Consider the following 20,007-nt stretch of genomic DNA (forward strand, 5'->3'; position numbering starts at 1 on the left):
ATGCATGCTTTTACCACGCATGCTGTTACAACGCATGTTTTACCACGCAAGCCATTACAATGCATTGCTTTGGGGGGTGCTGGATAGTGAATAGTTTAATTTACTATTCCAACTCCAGTCCCCGTGGATAGTAGGGAAGGTGTTGGATAGTAAATTATACTATTACTTATCCTAGAGCGCCCCCCAGTGCAATGCGTTGTAATGGTTTTCGTGGTAAAGCCTGCGTTGTAAAAGCACTGCGTGGTAAAAGTTGCGTTGAAAAGGATGTCCCCCCCCCCAGATGGGTGCTCCTTTCTGGGGTACTTAGCTGGTATGCTTATATCTAAAAAAGACATTTGTACTAATTTCACTTAGGGCCCAAGTTTCCTGAAAGTAGCATATGGAATGTTGGCCAATAAACGTTAGCCATTCCTCATCCTCCATTTAGCTAGCCAATCCACAATGTTCCATGACAAACGTTTTTACAACTATTTGGACCAGGACATTTGTTTCACTTGATTACTACTGGATGGAGGAACCTTAGGTCATGTATTAGCTCTCAGAATAATTTGTTATCATCTAATTGATTCTATTCCGGTCCATTGAAAAACAGTTGTTGTTGTTTTTTAGTGATGTGTGATATGTTATAACGATTGAAATGTGATATCAGTCTGGTCAGTATGGTTTGAGTGAATGGCAGTTTGAGTGAGTTAACCTAGGGGTTATTGTGTGTTTGGGGGGTCCATTAGAGGTGTCTTGTATTCCTGATGTATTTCTTTTCTGTTTAAATTGTATAAAAAAGAATAAAGTATTAAACTTGATCACATTATCAAAAGAAATGAATGAATAAACATATCATGAGAAGGACTTATTATGAGAATCCTGAGGTTCTTTGGGCTGGTTTGGGACGTCATGTAGATTTATATAGACTATTAATATATATAGTTTAGTTTCAGTTACCAGGCAGGATTTTGTTCTGTTTCGTCGACTGGTCCATGACAAAATAAACAAGCATTCTTTCTTGATGCTACCCATTTTGTTAGCCCTAGGCGTCCCATAAAAGTGCACAGCAGCATATGGAAGTGATGGACTCCCTGATACTCAGTCAGGCTCCTCTCTTGATGTAACACTACTGCTGGTTGCCATGGCTGTTGCTTGTATTGATGCACAAGTTGTCAAGGGATTCTCTATTGACAATAAGGATATATCTCCCCTTGGGAAATAATCAATCCACATATGCACTCACTCCTCATTCGCCCCTTGAGCAATTCACCACCAATACAAATCCAGTACACAGCAGTATTTAAAAGACAAACAGCTTTAATAGAGTGCTGAAAATTGTAGCTTTAAAACCTTACAGTGTATACATTCATAATGTCACAGTGAAAATCGTAATTAGCGTGCCATTCAAAGAGTTACACATGATTCTAAAAATAGAGGAATCTTCCAGATAGGATCTTCACAGTACAGCTCACAACTATTTTATTCAGTAAACATGAGACAAAATTAAAACCAAAACAGGGAGAGACAAAACAGGCAATGACCATTGGCTATGCAAACAAACTGATGCGTTCAAACTGTGTTAAATGATACTTTGCATAGTATCTGAATCAACATCACTCGTATCCACAGTTTACACAGATTAGTCAGAATTTTTGTTAACGTGCTTCGGTGGATCACAGAGAATTTTTAGCCACCTTCTTGAGGACCAACAAATTGATTCTCTCACATAAAAAGATGTAAAAATTGCGACAAATACAATACACATATTATAATGTTCACGTTAGGTCAATAAAATGCATGGTACTGCTAAAATTACTTTTTTAAACACAATTAGCTCAACATGAATAATCCCTCAGTGCCTTCAGTACTGAAGTGGTACTGACACTGAAACACTTAATATCAACCCCAACTGCTATATACCTAGGTTTTTACATCAACCATGCATGACACACATTTAGCACTGCAGTCTGTCATGTCTATATTAACTCCTTCCGTGCTCCCGTCGGCCGTTGGCCGTCCCAAGCACTACCTGGCTGGTGCTGCGAACGTCCAACGGGCGTCGCGGCCCCGCCCACTCCTTAGAACACCTGCACTGCGCCAAAATAACGGCCGCGGTAAACAGGTTAACTACAATCAGTTAATCCCACTCTGTGCACAGAGTCCTCCATCCAGACTTCAGTCACCGTACTCCAATTCACCAAAGATACACTCACTGAGTAATGAATGATGTGAAGATCCTGTACTTGATACCTAGTATCCAGGCAGGACTTTTTATTTTTTTTAAACTCATGCAAAAGAGGGCTAGCAGTCTTGACCTATTCATGGGATTCATGCCTCCTATGTCTGGAAAGAGGTCAATAAATTCCAGACAATTAGCTGCTTTTTGATTGATTATTTACAGGTTTCCTTCCACTTCAAGTACTATACTAACGAATATCGAGGCAGAAGAGTTAAGGCTTTAAGATGCCCCTAATCCTCTTGAAATAGGTGCCAGATCTCAGAGTTTGGGTGGTAGAAGGGCCTTCTGTGGCAGACAGTGCGCTATGTGGCTCAGATGTGATTTCCAACTGCAGCTCCTAGGTCGACATTGCTTCTTATATATCCTTTTCTTAATGGGCTTCGCTTGTTGACTTGCCGTTTCCTTGAAATCATCAGGGCTCTGGCCATCATTACCCTGCAAAGTTGCACTGTTCTTAGGGCATTATATGAGGTTTGCATCATTTGTGTCATTTGTGCAGTTGGTGAGATGGTTGAGGTATGAATCTTGAGAAACCATATTCAACATTGTGTAAGTAATTGCCATATTACTGCTAGGATCATCTCTGTTATTATGCTTCTTCGAATCAGGGAGAACAGCCACTTTATTTAGTATACTGGAGGAATTGGACCCTTCTTTAACTTTTTACTAGGTCTCGCTTCTTTCCTTAACTCAAAGTTACTCCAGTGATGCTTACGCCTTTCCCAGAAGTTGTTTGGTGTGCAGTACTCCCCAGGTTGCAAATCCTATCACTAGTTAATGCCGATGTGACTTTCCCTGTCTTTAGCCCACTCTTTCCCTCGATGCTAGCAGGTTTTACCCAAGGCACTCAGTATTGATATTGAAAGGGATACTGTCTGTACTGACCATGCTGCCCTCTCTGTGTACTTCTTCCATCGACTGGGCAAAGAGCACAATCAGGCAACTGCAGGCAGTACATATTTTGGGCGATATGTCAGATGATTTAGTAGAAGTTGCATTCTGGACCACTGACACTTCTGAATCTTCGTGTTCACTCCAAATATTTGCCTAGGTGGCTGCATCAGTATTTCATCCTGCTGGCACTAGAGGACAAAGTATCAAAGTCAATAATTATCCAATATGTTCTGTCCCACCAAGAGACTTCTCCATTAACAAGAGAATTGAGTGCAGAACTCTATGTAAGGCATTCATAGCTTCTGAGATAATAACATCCTGTGGAATATCTGGTTTAAGAGATGTGCCCTCTGCAAAATTATTAACCGGGATGCTTAGGAAGATCAAATCATCTAGGTGGGATCTCTACTACTTTCCACAGGTAAATTATCAGACTCTCCTAGGGTCTCCCTTTTGTCTTCTATTGCAGTTGGACCTGCTTTTTGCCCAACAATTCTTTGATCGCCCACCTAGAAGTTATAGCACTTGTTCGTATGTTGGGGTGGGTGTAATCTAGAAATATTAAAGAGCTAGTACTCAGACACTCGCTGCCAAGGCATTTATTTCCTGGTTGGTCACACATCAATGCAGGCTCCTGACTCTCATGCACCGGAACAGTATGTTTGGTGGAGCGAGAGGGAGAAAGTTCGCTGATTTCTCTGGGCTTACTTGGAACACAGGCACCAAACTTTGCCATCTCTGATCGCTCAGTTGATTGCACATTCGGGGCTCCTTAGGTGCTAATCACTTTTCTGTAACCTCCAGCTTGTTCCTGGGCTAGCTGGTAATCTAAATTAGCCTCATACTTACAGATGACCCCTTTCAATTCCTCTGCGTCTAAACTATCTACATGCCTGGCTCCACCTTTAGACAGCACCTATTCCAGACTCTTAATAAAAGTTCTAGACAAACCTTCCTAGGAGAACATAATACTTAGAGCAGTATTGACTGTTGGAACAGTTGGAACAGTTGGAACAGTTATTCATTCTTTATTGATCTTGTCTATCTTCTGGAAGAATCGTTTTCTTAACTTGGGAGTAGTCCTACAAACAATATTAGAGGAGCAGATGGAACCATCAAAGGTTCAACTGCAGGTTCTGATATATCCAATGGTAGAATTCCTACTTACTTCTACAAGTTCCTTTTTCCCTTTAAGAGGGTTATGAGTAGTTATTAAAATTCTTTGTGAGCTTCTCTATCTCTTCCTCCTGTTGGTGTGCCTACTCGTTAGTGTCATAGCTCTACAATTGAGAAACGTTTCTTGCATTTGCTACCTGATTTTAGATGTTTTCTGAGAGAAAGAGATGTTGTTCAGTATTCCAGTTGTTGCTGCTGATAATATTTTTTCGAAATGGCCCTTTCTGCAGGGTTATCCCCAAACATTTTGCCTTCTTCCTCCCCTTTTTGCTGAAATCAGCTTTAGGACTCTTTACCACTGATACCCAGTGCTAAAGTACATGTGCTCTGTACTTAAAACATGGTAACATTGGCTTATCCCCAATTGGCATATTTAATTTACTTGTAAGTCCCTAATAACATGAACCACTTGTGGCCAGGGCCTGTACACTGAACATGTCTCAGGCCTCCCACTTCAGAACCAGTGTGTGTAGTTTTAAACTGATTATCACAAGGAGGGACAGGGGCTCGGGAGACCCAGCACACACGCCACATTCAACTATGGCAAAACAGAAAGAGTATGCTGTTCCTCTGAGGGAGATAAGGGAAAAGGAACATTGGGAGAGGTGGGGATTAGGGCGGTTACAACCAGGTGCTGGAAGAAGAGAATGCATAGTTGCACTGGGATAGCTCCAATAAGGAGAAAGGGCCACCATACACCCGACGGTTGTCATGCGTCATCATAGTCCAGCTCCTTGTTGGACCGGCACTTCAATGCCCAACAGGCCCCACGTGGGGGCACTTTGCCGGAGGGCTTCTCTGGTCCCAGTCGTGAAGTTAAGGGCATTTTGGAGAGGGCCTATGTGTAGTAAGTAGAGGTGGGATGGAGTGAGTGTGATTGAAAAATAGCTACAAGGATCTCCAAGGGTAGTTTATTCACTGGGTTCTTGTGCTATGAGTTGAAACTGGAGGAAGAATTATACCCTCTTCAGTTCAAATGAATGTGTAAGGTGTGACTAATTAAAACTCAAAAGTCACGTCCCCTAAAGTCTGGACTCAAAAGTAGTCCCCTTAAGTGGTGAAAGAAAGAGGTTAAATTGTATACCTACTGGGGAAAAGGCATTTCTTTAGACGAATTGATTTGCCCCAACCGTGTCTGGTCAGGAGGATAATCGCCAACTGTGAGTCCTGTCCTGCCAAGAGGTGCCAATCCAGTCCTGGGCCCTCAGAAGTAGGCTTTGGGCCTTGTTTTGCAAAATCCAAACATTGCTGGTGTTGCATCTCCCCTCGATGCATTGCTGCTGACGCTGAGGTCAAAGACATTGCATTGCTGGCTAAACTGCTCAAGGATGATGCATCACCTTTATCATACTTGGTTTGCCGATGATGTATCTACGGCTGTGCTCATCAGAAATGAAGCATCGCCAGCATCCGAAGGGATCAACACTGAGGCATTGCCTACTCTGCTTCTCACATAAGGTCTTCATCATCAACGCATCCTCCATCCAAAGGTACTTCTTCACCTGGACAAGGTTGGTCCCTGTAAGCTTGTGTGACCAGTGCTCCATCGCGATGGCCTGAACGTTTGGGTTTACCCAGATGTCCCCAGTTGGCACCTTAGGATTTTAAGCATTATATTCACAGGTAGTCTTGAAAAATAAATAATTGTGGTTCTGTTTAAAGGATTTTGTTGTTTTGGTCTTGTTTTGTTCTTTAAAATGAGCTCAGTTCGTCTTACCCGGTATGGATTATTTATGTGTGTTGTCACTGTTTTACTGTTTTAAGTGTTGAACAAATGCTTTACACAATGCCTTCTGAGTTAAGCCTACCTGCCTGTTCAGTGCCAAGCTTCCATAATGTGAGCACAGGTTAATTTATAGTATGCAACTGACTTACCTTGACTAAGATTGTGGTCCATACTTGGACAGGGCGCATACCACTGCCAGCTAGAGACCCAATTTTTAACTATATTATTGTAGGATAAGTTGGTTGCTGGAGTATCGCAGGAGGGCAGTAAAAGTAGTGACACATTTCTTTCCATAAATATCAACCTGTGTCCATTATTGTGTGCACAATGGAAGGGCACGCGTAGCATACGGGGGGGCAGCCTTCTGCGTTGGTGCAAGCAGCAGACTACATAGTAACCAAGCCACACCAATCTAACACTAGTTGCCTCAGTTTGCTGAGTAGGTTTGCCCTCATGCCTATGCACTTACTGCAAGCTTACACACCACCTAATCTCCACTACAACCTTTGTGCGCCACTAGTCTGTCACTTCTTTCAGACCACTCTGAGGTTTCTCCAGAGATGCCTGATCTGCCTCCTCCAAGCCCCCATGCCAAGCTAGAGTAGACGAGGTGAGACAAATCCTTCTGGAATCTCAATTGGCCTGATTTGTATCAGTATATTTATGGAAACACAGTATGCAAACACAGGAGGGCACAAGTGTCAGCAACCTCAGAGTAGAGCACTGAACCACCACTAAACACCGGGACACCCCCAATCACCCAGGCTAATCCACAGCTAGTCAGTTCAGGTTGGGCGGGGAAGGCAAGCTAGGCAGCAGATTATGAAACTTCTCTCCAAAAGTATCAGGATCAGGAGAGTCTTACCACCTTACGGCCTTGTCGCCCCTGTACCGCTATTGGCTCCTTTGAGAATTCCATCACACTCCTCATTGCCTCCACCTCTTGCGTCCCTGCAAGGCCAACAGCCCCCTCCCCTCAGATCCACTACACCAGATCAGCTGTGGCAGGAACGCTCCACTGCACCACTGCCTCACTCAGAGTTGGAGCATTGCAGTGTCTCCTCCTCTCTCTACCTTCTCCTCATCTTTCCTCTATGCCTCCCAAAGTTCTCTCTGATAATAGAGTATAACATCTTTGGATTAAAAGTTATAAATGTTAAAAGCCAACAGCATAGGAAATTATTTTCAGGACAGTCTCATCTAGTTATACGGAAAGCTGCTATTTACTGTTAGCTTAAACTTCATATATGATGATGGAAAATAAAACAGATTTTATTCGCACAACAAATTGCTCCTAATTAGAAGGAAATATATGGATAGCTAGTTTCACTGTAATTCATTTTCTGTAGCTAAAAACTTTGTTTCACTTACGATAATAATGTAGGCAAATAGACTAATTATTCCAAAGACGAAGAAAATCAGTGTCAATAACGCTGTTACTTCGCTCCTTTTACGGATATCAGTATCTTGATAAGCCTATAAAAAAACAGAATTAGAGAAATGAAAAGGCAGTCCTTTTCTCAATATTGGATTCTTTAAACGCCTGTTAAGAACCAAACAATAATTATGAGAATTAACAATAGTTTTGGCAAACCGTTCCTGGAACTGTGCATACCACATTCCATTCAAATAACAGGAAAGCCTGTATTTACTTGAAAAAATATCCAGTTGCATTTACTCAATTGCTTTAAAACATCTGCCTATTACGCAGTGGGGTATTACGCAGTGAGAGCTGGTTAGGCTTCATTATGTAATACCTTCATGTTACCCCATATCAGTCCTTTGGATTCACACTAGTAAATCCCTAGCTCAGTCCTGGTAGTGTGGCACAGATTAGTCAGGCTTTACTAGAGGAACATGTTAAGCATTTCAGAATACCAACATGGATGATAAGTAACTGACACAACTTGAAAGAAATGCTACCCCAATTTAAAAATATAGAGAATATATATATATATTTTGGATACTAAAATGAATACAATCGGATGAGTATAACCGGAGTTATGGATTTTTAAAGGAACTAAGTGCATTTAACTCTTGCAAAACGATAATGTTAAGTTCAATGGGAAAACACACTAGTGACACTAGTTGTTTGCAGGTTGAGTCCAGTGGTTGGGTATGGTGATGTGGGTACCAGGACCAGGCTGCGACATTCAGTTAAATTTTACCTGGCTTATACGATCCAGGTACAGAGTTGTCCTGGCAGTGCCTGCCGTTGAACGTGTGAGCCGCTGGTGCTAGTTTTGCTGCTTGAACTGTGTTATTGAAGACTGTGGCCAGATGTATGACTGTTCAGTTTAGCGAGTTGTAAATTGCACAGAATTGTGACTCACAATTTGGGCCCCGATAAACTGAATGTACAACAGTGTCTCAGAAACTGTTTGCGATTCCCATCGGGGTTGCAAATTGCATGCCTCATCCATATTCATGAGGCAAGCGCAATTTGTGACTCCCATTGGGAATGGCTAGCACTCACAGGGATGGTGGCCTGCTAGGGTCAACAGATCACCATGTATGGGACTGCTTTTTCAATAAAGCTGTTTTTTTTTTTAAATGCAGCCTGTTTTCCTGTTGGTCTTAAAAAATATTTAAGCACCCATTCACAAAGGGGAAGGGGTCCCCTGGGGACCCCTTCCCATTTGCTAATGGTTTACCACCTACTTGAAGTGGGTGGTAAACTGCGAGTGTTCTACAAATGCAGTCGCAAAACAATAGTATATTGCAGTCAGACCCGCTTTTAGGAAGGTACGCCCTTGGCACGCCCCTTCCTAAAAGTGAATCGCAAACCATATTTTGTGAGTCGCTAATAGGTTAGCGACTCGCAAAATATGGTTTGTACATGGGGCTGATCAATTTTGCGGTCGTAAACGGGCGAATTCCTGTTTGCCACCACAAAAAAAGGTTGCACATCTGCCCCAGGGATTCAAAATCTCAGCACTTGGACCACTGAGGTGGTGGGTTGAAGAAGCTGGGGGATTCTCTCGAGGCACAGAATCAAACAAAGATAGTTGTAGCACAACTGGCCACCAACAAGCCTTGGTAGTAGCAAACACAGCTTTCAGTTACCTGGACGTCCTAGAGTCTGGGGGAAAACTGTAGACGTCTGAAATTTCCTGGAGGTCAGGAATATGTTTCTCGCAGTGCACCAGGCCATTTACTTTTCAGTTATCGGTCGGTAGGCCCGATGACCAGTGATTCTTTAGTTCCGGGAGTGCAATTTGCCTGCACTCTGCAGGGGACTAATACATGTAGTCCAAGGGGGGTTTGGTGTAGCCTTTGGATCGCAGAGTCGTTCCCTTTGGAATCGGTCTCTGGTCCACGACGAGTCACGGTCAAGCAGTTGCAGGGTGGTTGCCACAGGTGCAGGTTATCACACTTTTGTTTTATGCAGGACCTGAATTCACTGACTTAGGTCTCTTCTTTGTCCTTCAATGCAATTCAAGCAGATCTGAGGTTCTGGTGCCATGGGTGCCCCTTAAATCTTAGATTTTTGGGTGCAAGTAGCCAATGGGTAACTAGGACAAATGGCTAATCCACTCCTGGGGTGAAAACATGTCAGGGTGTGTGACGCTTTTTCTACCAAGATCCCTCTATTCTGCCACTTTCAAAAATGGCAGAACCTATCCTATATAATATAGACCAGGTGTCCCACCCTAGTGGTTTGGCTAGCCTTTTGGAGGTGTACGCCTCCTGTCTACCTAATTTTCCTACCTGCCTGGGTGCAAATGTGCCTGGAGGTGGTTTCCTCCTTTGAGAGGCAGCCTGATTTGCATATCAGAGGTGGTGAGAGCTTTGAAGCTCAAAACACCTTCATGTGCCTCTTATAGCCATCCTGTTAGGGAGGGAAGTAATACCTCCCACACAGGCAGACATTTGTTTCTGATTTCTGTCAGTGTTCACACCTCCTAGCAGGGGGTCAGATTCCTGTCTTGGCAGCAGTAGCTGTAGGCTGTCAGCTCGGGCACAGGAATGGCTGGGGCAACCAGGTGGGCAACCTCTAAGGTATTCACCTAGTTGTATGCCACATTAAATCTGACTTGGGAAAAAAAGCTGTATTTGATGACACAAGTTGTTTTATACCAAACATGACACTTTTCAGTGGGGCCATAATGGAGCTGGAAACCTTGGGGTTCCCAGGTGTCACCACATGTTATCCTATGGTCTCTGAAAAACGTATAGTACCACTTAATGAAAAGAGGCTACGATAAGGACATATGAGCTTGCACTTATATGTCCACAATTCTTACATAAAGCACCCAGTCTTCTGGGCTAAATAGGCCTACCTTAGGGATGACTGGCATTTATTAAAAGAAGTTATTTTACCTTGCCACTCATGGTTGGTGGAAGTTTAGGCAGTGGTTAATGTAGGTAGGTCCTTGGTTGTGTAGAGCCTTGTGTATGTGTATGTGAGCCAGCAGCTTGGACTGGCATCTCTTCTGTACGGGGAGCCAGTGGAGATTCCTGAGGAGGGGTGTGACGTGGGTTCATCAGGGACGGCCAAGGATGAGTCTGGCTGCAGTGTATGGTCTGACCTGTCTGTAGAAGTTGTGTGGTGATTCCTACGTAGAGGGTGTTGACATAGTCCATTTGGCTGATGATGAGGGCCTGTGTCACAGTGCCTGTGTAGGGGTAGCAAATTGAAGATTTTACATAGCATGCGTAGAGTGAGGGAGTAGGTGGAGGAGACGGCGTTGTTCTGTGATTTCATGGTGGGCTTGTTGTCTAGGATGATTCTGATGTTTCAGGAAAGGAGAGGTTGTCTATCAGAAAGGACCCTTCCCTCCTGAGGCGGAAAGCCGGGAGGTACTCTCTCTCTCTCTATCACTTTCTTATGGCACCTTAGAAGTAGCGTTTTACTTTGTTTGTATTAGTGCTTGATTAGGAAGCACTTTCAAAACCGTGTAATTTGTTTGTACTGTTTGTGCATGATTAAAAAAGCACTTTTAAACTGTTTCTTAGTGTGCCCGATAGCACTTGATTACTAAGCGCTTAGACTAAGAGACCCCTTCAGCGCTCTTGAGCGCTCTGTGACCTCCCCTACCCCGAACCGCCCTCGGCTGAGTATCGACGCCGAGGGCTGGGATTCGTTATTGGCGGCCATATTGGGTGTGGGCAAGGCGAATCGCGCGCTCTAGCAGCGCCATAAAAAGGAACCTGAGACTTCTGCCCCAGCGATAACTATCAGAAAGGACCCTTCCCTCCTGAGGCGGAAAGCCGGGAGGTTCTCTCTCTCTCTCTATCACTTTCTTCTGGCACCTTAGAAGTAGCGTTTTACTTTGTTTGTATTAGTGCTTGATTAGGAAGCACTTTTAAAACCGTGTAATTTGTTTGTACTGTTTGTGCATGATTAAAAAAGCACTTTTAAACTGTTTCTTAGTGTGCCCGATAGCGCTTGATTACTAAGCGCTTAGACTAAGAGACACCTTCAGCGCTCTTGAGCGCTCTGTGACCTCCCCTACCCCGAACCGCCCTCGGCTGAGTATCGACGCCGAGGGCTGGGATTCGTTATTGGCGGCCATATTGGTTGTGGGCCAGGCAAATCGCGCGCTCTAGCAGCGCCATAAAAAGAATGGTCACGACTCCACGCAGCGGACACGTACTGCGGACGCGCCGGATCTGCGCCGGAGTCGTGCCAGAGTCATGCCCGTTCGCGACCAGTCGGGACCACGGGCCAGGACCCCTGGTACTTCATCCCCATGCCCCCCATTATACTCTCGTTCGACACTCCTTTCGCTTAAAGGGGAACTCCCATCCCACTGTAGCCACTCTGTTAACTTCGATTCCGGCTGTCTCTCTTGCATATACTGTCCCTTTAGGGCAACTGAGGCTACCATCAACACCAGTCAAAGTATAAAAAGTAGGAAAGGAGAGGTTGTCTTAAAGATGGCTTTGGTCAACTGCCGCTCTTTACCAAAGCATGCCACAGAGATTGCTCTACTAATTGAAAATTCAAATTTAGACATTCTCTTTCTAACAGAAACGTGGCTTGGACCGTCATCCGGTCCCGATATCGTCCGCGCCCTACCATCCGGATATCTGATCCAACATAGGGATCGAGGACCGAAGGTTGGTGGAGGGATCGCTATTTTATATAGGGAACACTTAGCTTGTCGCCTGATCGACTGCCCTATCCCAGACTGTGAGAGTATACAATTCTCTATTGCACAATCCTCAGAAGTTTCTCTCTCTGGTCTTTTAATTTATCGCCCACCTGGTTCGATAGGTCAATTTGCAGAAGGGCTAATTGAAGCCACCGTGGACGCGGCCAGTAAGGTCTTTAATTTTATAGTGTTAGGAGACATGAACCTCCACTTTAACAATCCCTTGGATACTATCGCACAGGAATTAATCAAAGATCTAGCCACCTGTCATCTCAACCTGATTGTTCGGCATCCCACCCACCTTAAAGGGAATCTTCTAGATCCTATATTTTCCAATGTCCTAGAGCTGTCCACAGATGATTTATATCCAATTCCTTGGTCAGACCATATGGTCATTCCTTTCTCATGGAAAATAATCAGACCCAGTTACAAAAAACCTTCCCATAAAATTTTAAATAGACGCTGGACAAAATTGGAACCCAGTGACTGGATTGAATCACTGAAGCAGAATGAACCTCTGGCCAACCAAAACATTGAAAGGGCCAATGCAGATTTCAATCGTTGGATTGAGCTGTCACTGGACAGTGTGCTCCCAAAAAAAGAAATCACAAACAAAAAAAGCTCCAATAAACAGCCCTGGTTCAATTCAGACCTTAGGTTACTTAAACAGGAATGTAAAAGAGAGGAAAGGTTATGGCGAAAACATTTTGATGAGAAGAAAATTATGTATAGATCATCCATAAAAAAATATAAATCTGCCCTCAATACAGCTAAATCCATCTTTTATGCTGAAAAAATTGAAAATTCTGCTAATGCCCCATGAGAGATGTTTAGAATAGTAAAAACTCTGGTAAAAGCCCCTGACCCACCCTCCTCTGAACTTTCTCCAGAGGAATCTGGTGCTCGCTGCAATGATCTCGCAAGCTTTTTGGCACAAAAATCGAAAAAATTCTTCTCTCTCTCCCCCCCCTTCCAGCAACCGAACCGAATCTGCCGCTGATGGATGCTGCAAATGCTACTCCACCCCGCCTGGCATCTTTCCATCCGCTTAACGTTGAACTTTTTCCCGCTCTTTTCAACTCCATAAAAAGTGGCTCTCCACTCGACCCTGCACCTATGACTGTCCTGAAACTGGCCATACCCTATGCTAGTAATCACATCATTAATCTTGTCAACACCTCACTGGAATCCGGTATAGTACCACAAGATTGGAAACTAGCTATGGTAAAGGCCCTGTTAAAAAACCAAATCTCAACCCTGATGATTTCTCAAATTATCGCCCAATTTCCCTCCTCCCCGGTATCAGTAAGCTTACTGAAAAATGGGTAAATAAACAGCTAGCATCATACTTGGAGATCTATGATCTGCTACACCCCACCCAAACAGGATTCCGAAAGGGACAAGGGACCGAGACAGCCTTGTTGAGAGTGGTCGAGGACTCCAGGAGGATTTTGGACGCAGGTGGCAGTGCGGCCATCATCCTCCTGGACCTCAGTGCCACATTTGACACGGTTAACCACCGTGTCCTTCTAGCTCGCCTCGAGAGGATTGGAGTCACAGGCAAGGCCCTCGAATGGCTCCGGTCCTTTCTTAGTGACAGAGTCTTTAAGGTCTTCTCGGACACCAATTGCTCCCTCCCCGTGCCATTGCAGTGTGGGGTACCACAGGGTTCTTCCCTTAGCCCCACACTGCTCAATATATACATGGCACCTTTAGCGGAGGTTGTAGCCCCTTTTGGAATCCAGCTGATAAGCTATGCTGACGATACTCAGTTAGTAGTCTCCCTAAATCGAGTGGACCATCCTCCAACTAATCTCTGCAGCTGCCTGGAGGCGGTGGCGAAATGGATGGATGCGTCCCATTTGAAGTTGAATGGGGGAAAAACGGAGCTAATGCTGCTGGGAAGGAAGGCCACCTTTAACAACACCATCATGTGGCCCCTTTGTATGGGTCCCGGGCCCACTCCAAAATCTGAAATAAAAAGCCTCGGCTTCTGGCTTGACATGGAATTGTCTCTCAAAATCCAGGCAAGAAAGACAGTAGCCACCTGCTTTGGCCTAACCAAAACAATCCGAAAAATCCTTCCCCAGTTACCAGAAGCTGCTAAAAAAACCATAGTCCAGTCCCTTATTCTATCAAGGCTGGACTATGGGAACGCACTCTATCTGAGCGCCCCCATTTCAGTCATTCGACAACTTCAGATCGCCCAGAATTCCGCAGCAAGATTACTTACCGGAACCAGTCACCGTATATCAGCTGCACCATCACTTAGGACCTTGCACTGGCTCCCTATAAAGGAGCGGGTACATTTTAAATCCCTCTGTCTGGTTCACAAAACCTTCTATGGGAATGGCCCTCCCATCTTAAATGACATGGTCATACCATACATACCATCTCCTCATAATACCATCTCCTCATAATCCCTAGGACCTACAGAGCTCGAACAGGGGACCGCCTGTTCTCGCGTAATGCGGCTAGGCTGTGGAACGCTCTTCCTCTTCCACTCCGTTTAGAGCCCAGCCTGACTGTTTTTCGGAAAAAGTTAAAAACTGTTCTGTTCCCTAATATATAGATAATCCGGCCCAGTATATTCTAGATCTCTATCTCCTCTCTCTCTTTTCCTTTCTGTTTAACTATCAAGCGCTGGGATGCTTTCGAGTAGCCATGCGCTATAGAAGAACCTTTTCAATTCAATTCAATTCAATTCATGGTTGGAGGAGTGGGTGGGGGTCCTAGATCTGATGGCTACCAGGAGTCCTTCCATGTGTTGCTGCTGTTGCCATACAGCAGTACTTCCATCTTGTCTGTGTTCAAATGCAGGCAGTTGTTCTTCATGTAGTTGATGACACTTGTTATGCATTTCTGGAAGTTGCTTTTGGTGGTGGTGGTGTTGTCAATGAGTAAGAGGATCATCTGTGTAGAAAATTATGTTGAGACTATGGCCAGCGGGGTTATATAAGCGTTGAAGAGCGTTGGGCTCAGGAATGATCCCTGGGGGATACCGCAGGTGATATCCTTGGGTTCAGAGGAAAAAGGGAGGAGGTGGATCCTCTAGGTTCCCTCGGTGAGAAAAGAGGTGACCCATCTGAACGGGTCTCCTTGGGATGCCGATGTGGTGGAGTCTTTCTATCAACATGTGGTGAGATTGGGAATGGAAGACTTCCAACAGGTTGAGGAGGATCAGAGCTGCTGTTTCCCCTCGGTCAAGGAGAGTTCAAATATCAATGGTGGCTGTGATCAGGGCAGTTGCCATGCTTTAATTGCTGTGGAAGCCGGATTGGGAGACGTCAAATAGCAGGTTCTCCTTCATGTACGTCCTGAGTTGCTTGTTGATGATCTTTCCCAGTACCTTCGCTGGGAATCGGAGCAGGGAGATTGGCTAGTAGTTTTCAAGCTTGCCGGGGTCGGCAGAGTGTTTTTGGGTAGTTGTCTGACTTTGGCATGTCTCCAGGTGTCGGGAAATGTTGCGGTGGAGATAGAGGTGTTGAGCAGGTTGGTGAGTCCCTGGCCAATCTTTTGGTTTCCGAGGCTGAAGATGTGGTTCGAGCATGGGTCTCTGGGAGCTCCTCAGTAGATGAAATTTGTGGTGAAGGTGGTGTCCTGGTTGGAGAGGAGGTTCTAGGTGGTCAGTCTGTGGTTTCAGTGGTGATGTATCTGTTGAAGAAGTCCATTGTTGTGGGTTAGTGTAACAAGTTTATGTATATGGTTGTGATATTTTCATAAAAGAAGTCAGTGAGGTTGTCACACAGCTCCTCTGAGGGTATGAAGTTGTTTTTATTGGCAGCCGGGTTTTTTAGAATTTCTTAATGATATTGAAAAACGTTCCTTGGTTTTGTTAGGACTGGTTGCAATGCGGGCACCTCTGGCTGTTTTCTTTGTTGCTCTCAGCATGTGGTGGTAGAGGTCACTAGGAAGGCTGACATGTTGCAGGTGTCCTTGCTGGCGCAATTTCCTCTCCAGATCTTTGCTGTCTTGTTTTGCTTTTCTAGGTTCTTGGGTGTACCAGCTGGCCATTTTGGAGGATTTGTTCTGGAGGTTGCTCTTGATGGATGCGATCCTGTTGGCACAGCTGGCAATCCAGGCTTTGAAGTTCTTCACTCCCTGTTCCAGGTTGGGGGTGCTAGCAGGTTTGGAGGTGTTGATGGCATCCATCAAGCCGGTCTCTGAGATTTTATTCCAGTCTCTGAGTTTTTTTTCCATCTCCAGTGGGGGCTCTGGTTGTATTGGGGGTGATGGTGTAGGGGATGCAGATGCTGAAGTGGACGATGAAGTGATCGGTCGATGTGAGTTCTTTGACATGGCTGTACTTGATGAGATTTCTGGGGAGAAAATGGGGGCTAGGGGTTTCCTTTGATGTGTGTAGGGTCATGGAATATCTCGGTCAATCCGAAGTTGCTCATACTGTCGATTATGTGTGCGGTGTTATTGCCACTGGGGTCATCGATGTGGAAATGTAGGTCACTGATGAAAATGTAGTCCTTGGAGTCTAAGGCTAGGGATGCAATGTAGTATATGATGGTATTGCAGAAGCTGGAGCAAAGGCCTAGGAGTCAGTGCGAGAGGGTGCCTCGAACAATAGTCTTGTCATCCGTGTGGAGCTTGTAGTTGAGATGTTACAGGGGGTCATGGTGTTGGTGCACTGTATGATCTCTTTGTGGATGGCAGCTGTTTCTCCTCCCGGTTGTTGGTGTGGTCCTGATGAGTGAATTTAAATCTAAAGGGTATCGCCATGGCAATGTCTGGGGTGAATGTGGGGTTGAGCCAGGTCTCAGTGAGGATGACAATGTTGGGTGTGAGGTCCCATTATTCAGAGAAGTGCTTGCATAGTGAGCGTGTCTTGAGAAGGGTGCATCCAAGTTGTTGTTATTTTTGTTCAGGTGGTGTCTGGGGTGAGTTTGGGGTGGTCTTGAACAGTCAATAGAGATAATGTGTCCAAATTGGAAACCGAAAACCCATTAAGACACAGTGCTTGAATTGGGTGAAGGCAGAGCTGGGTAACTAAATCATCTTGCTTTATTTTATTTCTAAAATGTATAAGCAGGTCCAAACTAACCAAAATATTTTTATAATTTTTTTTGATAGTCCAGAATAATTCTTCCAGAGCAAAGCAGATAAACAGCCAACACATGATTCGCCCCTTCTTGGTCTGAGGCTTTCTCAAGGCTAATATTGTAAGGTATATTTGTAACATTGAATAGAAAAAAGAGAGAACCCATAGGTGATCATGTCATTCGTCAAAGGCAAGAAACAAAAAAAGACAAAGAGATAAGGAGAAACCAAATTGCATATTGGAATCAAGAGATTCCAACCAAAAAGAGAAAAGTTCCAGTACAGCAGATTTTCATTATCAATAAATTAATCAATTAACATTCCATATATGGTCCCTGATTTCATTGGTCAAGTGCAAAATCAACAATTAAATTCAAAAGCACAGCCAGTAGCTCAGTTCTCCATCACTGAGATAACATTGTCAGAGAGAAAGCATATGCAAAAGTTGATGGGTATGCAAAAATAAAAGGTTCATGTCCAAAGGAAAAACAGCGAGGAAACATAATATACCTATGGCTCATAATAAGTAAGTGATTAATATTGTTCATGGAAATTGCAAAAATCATTCATTTAAAAGAACAATGTAGTTATTGTATAGAAAAATATCCATTAGTACTTGAGAATTAAAAATTTTACCTACAAGCCCAAAAGAATATTAATGATCAAAAAGAAATGCAGGAGCGACATCACATCATCCGCAATTAGTGAAAGCAGCAATAAGAATGGGAAAAAAGAGGAAAGAAAAATATTGCCTCAGTTATTCTGTACTCTTGTTTCAATAATATGTATCAACATGGGAAATATTGAAATCTGTATTGGTTCTTGTGGCTTCATGTTTCACATGCACCCATAACTGCACTACACCTTCTATTGTTTCATGCAATCTATTAGGGGATAGTAAATTCCCTGTAACTCAGTACATGTAGAGACTATGGGCCATATGAATCAAGATACCCATTTGCGATTCTCAAATAGGGATTTTTAAGAAATCGCTACTTAAGAATCGCAAATAGGTATGTATGTACAAAATCACATTTCTTTTGCGATTTCTTAAAATTCCTTAATTGCGATTAGCAAATTGCGAATCGCAATTAAGGAATACTTTCCCATTCATTTCTATGGGCCAGGAGGCCCATTGGAATGAATGGGAAGTTTTTCTCAATTTGTATAGAAATGTGGCCCTTAGGGCATGTATGTGCGTCACATGGCACTTTGAAAAATGCAAAAATGTGCATTTTTCAAGGAATTCGCAACTTACCACCAACTAGAAGTTGGTGGTAATTTGTGATTCCTTAAGGACATTTTGCTATTTTTTTTTTGCTTCATACATTGCATTTAAGGAATTGCAAAATTTGCGAATCCTTAAATGCAATTGGAAAATAAGGAATCGCAAATTTTCCGATTCCTTATTTTGCATGCAAATTCGCATTTGCAAAGGCCGAATTTCTAAACATCAGAAACTGGTGATACAGATAGGATACGGTCCTGAGGTCAAAATATGTAAATAAACTAAAAGGCAGAACATTTGGGCATTACTAGGCTATCTAAAATGGGAAATGATATCAAAGCGGGTGGGTAATCCTGCTCAAGTCAGAGAACTTACTTACTGAAGGGCGGAGAAGCAAGTGTTTGGGGTAGGACTGGCCAGGGACCTGGTATGTCTGCCATGACAGGTGAAGTGGAAGTGGGTGTAGGTGTAAGGTGGCAGGGTTTGTTGCAGCATCCAGGGTCGAGGGTGTAGAACTGGACGGTGGTGTAACTTTGGCGGTGGGTAGGCCAGCGGCTATGGCACTGGACACAGCTGAGGCACGGATGGGTGCTGCAACCTGCATTAAGTAGGTCCCAGGGTGTGCAGGGCTTCTGTTGGTGCAAAGAACGGTGAGTGGGAAAACCTAGACAGGAAACCCCGATGGGAAAATACGGGCAGTCTGAAACAAGCAGGAACTGGAAGCCACAGGCAAGTGGCAGGCATGGTGTACAGTGTATGAGGGGGGAACAAGTAATATTTAGCTCGCTAACCTTATCAGCTGAATTTCAAGGGTTTTTCTGTTTTAAGCATTAGCTTCCATCTTATTTTAGCAACTAACTATAATGTTACTTTAACTGTTCATTTTTCATGGTAAAAAACGAAAACAAACCCTGAAATTCACCAGTTATAGTTTACTAAGCTTATTAAAATTTGTGCCTACTTACGACCTAGCATAATATATCTCTCCTGACGAGTAAAATGACATATTTGCTAACATTATTGATGTCATCATTGGTTACATCACTGATGATATCACTGATAACATATTCATATACAATATAGAGCAACTGAGTGTACACATATAGGTTCATAACATTGAAATAGTGTAAATCCCGGAGGCAAGTGTGGTTGTGTATGTTGAAAGTAATATGTTGAACTATTTACAAATCACTAAGGTTTGGGGTGCAAGTATTACTCTATGTTAAACAAGGTAAAGGCTGAGAGGGCCTCATATAAGTTGCAAAGTAGGCTATGGGTTAAAGCTAAAGCATGCCACTCAAAATAAATGAAAGAGGTCAATGCTTCTGTTGACAATACATTGTCCACCAGTGGATATCTGTGCACATGTATATGTTACATTTTTGTTTACAGTGCCACTGGCAGATCCTATGTAGTTAGGACCTTCATAAGGTGTGGGTATTTTGTTTGGGAACTTCGCTGAAAATGTTGAGGCGTTGCAGATTGTTGAATAATGTATAATGTAGTGGTGTCACACACTGAGATTGTAAGCATGGCTCTAACGTTGTCATTACCATCTCTGGGAATTTGTGTAGTATATTTTAACAAACTGCAAAGCAAGTGTCTTTTCAAT

The 20,007-nt window shown here is 43.7% G+C and overlaps 1 protein-coding gene across 2 annotated transcripts in view; it reads right to left on the bottom strand.

Moving 5' to 3' along the window:
* Window positions 1-20,007, bottom strand: part of LOC144784686 (ATP-dependent translocase ABCB1-like) — a 1,804,387-nt gene that overhangs the window by 640,205 nt on the left and 1,144,175 nt on the right. For both annotated transcript variants that reach the window (XM_078663637.1, XM_078663636.1), the window contains one exon: window positions 7,389-7,493. In XM_078663637.1, coding sequence (XP_078519763.1) covers window positions 7,389-7,493 — 105 coding nt within the window. The remainder of the gene's footprint in view (window positions 1-7,388; window positions 7,494-20,007) is intronic.

This window comes from Lissotriton helveticus, chromosome 10 (genome assembly GCF_964261635.1).
Source record: "Lissotriton helveticus chromosome 10, aLisHel1.1, whole genome shotgun sequence".
NCBI classification, from domain to species: Eukaryota; Metazoa; Chordata; class Amphibia; order Caudata; family Salamandridae; genus Lissotriton; species Lissotriton helveticus.